Genomic DNA, 5,000 nt, shown 5'->3' with positions numbered 1-5,000 from the left:
AGAGAGAGAGAGAGAGAGAGAAAGAGAGAGAGAGAGAGAGAGAGAGAGAGAGGTACAACACTCACCATGTAGAAGATATCGTCGACGAGGTTGGAGTCTATCATGGCGCTGTAGTCCGGGCCTCTTCAGCGTTTGTTGGTAACTCTGCAATGACAGAAGTGAGAGGATAAGCGCGTGGAGTCAAGAAGGGAGACTTGTAAAAAATGAATAAATAAATAGAAAAAAATAAGAACATAAAGAAGAGAAAAGAAGATTGGGAAGAAAATGGGGAAAAATGGGAAGATTAGGATATGGAGTAAAGGATGATTATTTTAAAAAGAAGAGTATACGAACATACAGAAAGAAAACGGGGAAGAATAAGGGAAGATTTGCACTTGAAGTAAAAGAATGAAAACTTTAAAAAGGGCAATAAGAACATACACAAAGCTGCACGAAATCAACAGACACGTGACAATCTTTATAAATTTTACCAACCTATGTTAAGGCCTCTTCATATCTGGATTGCTTCTTTCTTTGGGTATTCTTTACTTATTCAAGGGAAAAGACAATTAGCGGACTTTTTTATTTTTTTTTTATCTGAAACTGTTGAAATTGTTCTTATCCTTGGTCTGCCTTCGTTGTCCATAAAAAGTCCAACTATCATTCCTATCCATAAATTCATCTAGTCTTCCTCAGAGAGTCTCGCTTTATGACTCAACACAAGTCTAAACGAGGAGTAAAAAGTGGAAACATCGCAATGAAAAGAGAATGGAGAAATATTTTACACCAACAATAAACAAAATAAATAAAAAAAAACGAAAATGAAATAAAGAAAATAAGAAAAAAAGTAACCTAACGAAGAAGTGGAAATTTACACAACGAATGAGAAAAGAAGCAAAAGAAAATAAAGAAATGATAATATTTACACAACGAATTACAAAAAAGAAAAAAGAAAAGAAAAATCGAAAACACGACGAAAAACAAAATGAAAACTAACAATAAAAACGAGAAAAAAAAAAAAAGGAGAAAGAAAACGTTTACTCTCCCTCACAAGAGTTACCCTGGCGTCACCAAGCCCCGCCCCACTCCTCAGCTGACGCACTCTGGCCGCCACGCATCGCACTGCAGCCTATCACATTTCTTATCTCTACGCAACACATTTACCATCATTAATCTCACTATGACTGGGAAAGTGATTGGTAGTGTTTATCCATCTGCGCATGATCTTCGTGTGCTGCGTTCTGAACTTGCTTATCTGCCTCTTGTTACTATGAGCAGTGCAAGGAACAAGTAATGCAGACTGTTAGGTTACGCCCCAGTACTTGTTAAAAGGACATCACTCTTATTTATGTTGGTGATCTAGATGTCTCAGCATTTGATGCAATTCTCTGCCATTTTCTTTTCCTTTTATCCTTTTTTTTTTCCTAACAGTTGTTCTCTCTCTCTCTCTCTCTCTCTCTCTCTCTCTCTCTCTCTCTCTCTCTCTCTCTCTCTCTCTCTCTATCAATCAATCTATTTATCTATCTCAGTCTTCTCTTTATCCTCTCTTTCTTTCTTTTTTTTATATTTTCTTTTTTGCTTTCCTTTAATCCCTATCGTTACAAAGACACGTGAGCACTAATATTATCCTTCCCACAACACCTCTGTCTCTCCAGCGTCTAGTGTATGTACGTAGAATCACAAGAGCTGAGAGCACGTAAGTCCTGAAATCTACAAACGCTGCACTGGTGGTCGAGTCAGCGTGGGGTGGTTGGCGGGACGAGGCGCCAGGACAGTGATGTCACATGAATACATTATTTTCATTGTACACGTCAAGTGGTTCTTGTGAAAGAGGAAATAATTCTGAGAGAAGGAGTCGTGGAGCCCAGTGAAAGTAAAGTGAGATGAAACCTTGGGTTATTATAAACAAAACCGCCACCTGATTTATATCCTTGTAAACGATCCGAGGCAAATGAACTCACGACTCTGAGTCGCCAACAGCTCCCTTGCAAGATTGATCGTATTCTGAAGTACCCTGTGTTCTCATCATCTCATCAAAACCATTTCCAAAGGCCACAGTAATGATCAGTAAGGTATTCATGGGTGTGGTTTTCTCCACTGATGACACAGAATCGTTGCTAAGTCATCACTAGATTCATAAAAATTCCGTGTTAATTTCCAGTAACCTCCACTAAAGTCTGTGAAAGTTGTGGCGATAAGACGAAACTTTTGAGAACACGCTACCAGAACTTACGCACCAGCGCAAACATTTGTGCACTGGTTTATTATTATTATTATTTTTTTCTTAGCAAAGATTCTGCATCATCAGTGGAGGAAAAAACCAAGACATCCCACACAATCATCTCCATGACTTATAAAAACAGTCCTTATGAAACCCCGAAGCATTTAATAATATGAGCATTATAGTGAAGACCCCAAGGCATTCGCGGACCCACGTACAGCTGCTTTTATCTACAGCATCTACATCCTTTTCAAGCTATCCCATTCTATTTTTAGCCTAAGCGCGAAATCAATAAAAGGGACATTGTCTGAACGTTCTTTATTGGAGCAGACGAGGCACACCGACACCACACAAATCCTGCGGGGCACGCGAGAACCACGGCCAGCGGGGACTTGATTTTGTTTACTCACGTGATACTGACGTCACAAGCATACCAGCTATTCATGCGGCACAGATGAGAGAGAGAGAGAGAGAGAGAGAGAGAGAGAGAGAGAGAGAGAGAGAGAGAGAGAGAGAGAGAGAGAGAGAGAGAGACTGAGCGTGCGAGGTGGTGGATAGAAAAATTCGATTACATAGATTACATAGATGGTTACATAGATAGTTAAATAGTTAGATAGATAGATAGATGGACAGATAGATAGACAGACAGAGAGATAGATAGACTGACTGATAGACTGACAGACAGATAGGTAGTTGGATAGATATATACACAGAAAGATAGATTGATTAACCGACACAGGGATCGTTGGATAGACAGATACATAGATAAATAGAAAAAGGTAAACAGATAGATAGATAGATTGATTAATAGTTGGATAGACAAATAGACAGATAGAAGGATGAAAGAATGAATAGTTAGAACACGCACAAAAAAAAAGTAAATAATTAAACAAATGGAACGATACGGATAATCAAACACACACAGACACACACACACACACACACACACACACACACACACACACACACACACACACACACACACACACACACACACAAGCAAGTAGACAAATACAGACTGAGATATAATCATACACTCAGAGCTGTTCCTAAATAAAAAATACTTCAAGATAATATAACTTATTTAAAGGGGAAAAAAAAAGTAATAATTTCTATGAAGACAATTAACTAAGCAGAGGAATAAAGACACCATGAGAATCCACCGAGATTTTATACTTTTTTTTTTCCATCATATTCATTATTTATTAACTTGACTTACTGATTTATTTCTTGCTTTATTTATTTATTTATTTTATCTATTTATTTTTTTTTTTTTTGCTTTCCTTTCATCCATCTTCCCTTCTTTCTTTGTTTCTTTGTTTACTTATTCATTTTTTCTTCAATTACATATTTACGTCTTTCTTTTTTTCTTATTTTCCTTTCTTCTTTCTTGTTTTCCTTTCTCCTTTCTTTCCTTCTTTCTTTACTTATTCATTTGCTTATTTACTTGTATACTTTTTTTCTTTCTTTCTCGCTTCCCTTTCTTCCTTCTTTCTTTCTCCCTTGCTTTCCTTACTTTCTTCTTTCTTTTTTCTTTATTTATTCATTCGTTAATTTATTTATCTATCTATTTATTTCTTGCTTTCCCTCCTTATGTCTTTTTTTTAGTTTGCTTATTCATTGCTTTATTCAATTACTTCTCTCTTTCTTGGATTCCATTCTTCCTTCTTTATTTCTTTCTTTCTTTCTTTCTTTATTTATTTTATTTATTTACATACTTCTTTCTCCTTTCTTGCTTTCCTTTCTTCCCCCTTTCTTTGTTTACTTATTCATTTGCTCACTTACATATTCACTTCTTTCTTTATTTCTTGCCTTCCTTTCTTCCTTCTTCCTTTCTTTCTTTCTTTATTTATTCGTTTAATTACTTATGTACTTCTTCCTTTCTTTCTGTCTTGTTTTCTTTCTTCCTTCTTCCCCTTCTGTCTTTCCTGCTCTACTTATTCATTTGATTATTTATTTATTCATTCGTCTAGATTTTTAAGGTTGACTAAAAAAAAAACTATAACTTTCTTTCTCTAAATGAACAAGACAAATAAGAAAAAAAAATACGTATATATGAAAGGAACACATGATGAGATGCAGAAATATAAAAGAAAAGAATTCTCATAACACTTTATATTCCCGGGCCAAGAGTTGTAAGTTAGGGAAGAAAATGGAAAGTTAAGATGTACCAGTGTAAAGCCATAAGAGGGAAAGGAGGAGGAGGAGGAGGAGGAGGAGGAGGAGGAGGAGGAGGAGGAGGAGGAGGAGACGACAAAGAAAAAGAAGAGGAAGAAGAAGAAGAAGAAGAAGAAGAAGAAGAAGAAGAAGAAGAAGAAGAAGAAGAAGAAGAAGAAGAAGAAGAAGAAGAAGAAGAAGAAGATGATGATGATGATGATGATGATGATGATGATGATGATGATGATGATGATGAAGACGGGGAAGAAAAATAATAATAATAATAATAATAATAATAGTAATAATAATAATAATAATAATAATAATAATAAGAAGAAGAAGAAGAAGAAGAAGAAGAAGAAGAAGAAAAAAAAAAAGAAGAAGAAGAACAAGAACAAGAAGAAGAAGAAGAAGAAGAAGAAGAAGAAGAAGAAATGAGAACAACAACAACAACAACAACAACAACAACAACAACAACAGAACGCACACAGAGAATAATAATAATAAAAAAATCACACATGAAAAACGGCACAAAAAAGTAAAGGCAGAAAAAGAGAAAGGAAAGCAAATAAAAGCCTCTGAACAAAACAAGAGAGAGAGAGAGAGAGAGAGAGAGAGAGAGAGAGAGAGAGAGAGAGAGAGA

General features: G+C 35.7%; 1 protein-coding gene across 1 annotated transcript in view; it reads right to left on the bottom strand.

Moving 5' to 3' along the window:
• LOC135100981 (uncharacterized) overlaps positions 1-5,000 on the bottom strand; it is a 115,666-nt gene that overhangs the window by 31,174 nt on the left and 79,492 nt on the right. The window contains exon 5 of the mRNA XM_064004597.1: positions 66-123. Within this exon, the coding sequence (XP_063860667.1) occupies positions 66-123 (58 nt within the window). The remainder of the gene's footprint in view (positions 1-65; positions 124-5,000) is intronic.

This window comes from Scylla paramamosain, chromosome 5, assembly GCF_035594125.1.
Source record: "Scylla paramamosain isolate STU-SP2022 chromosome 5, ASM3559412v1, whole genome shotgun sequence".
NCBI lineage: Eukaryota > Metazoa > Arthropoda > Malacostraca > Decapoda > Portunidae > Scylla > Scylla paramamosain.
Note: the sequence above shows the minus strand (reverse complement) of the source record. Positions and strands in the feature narration are given on the sequence as shown.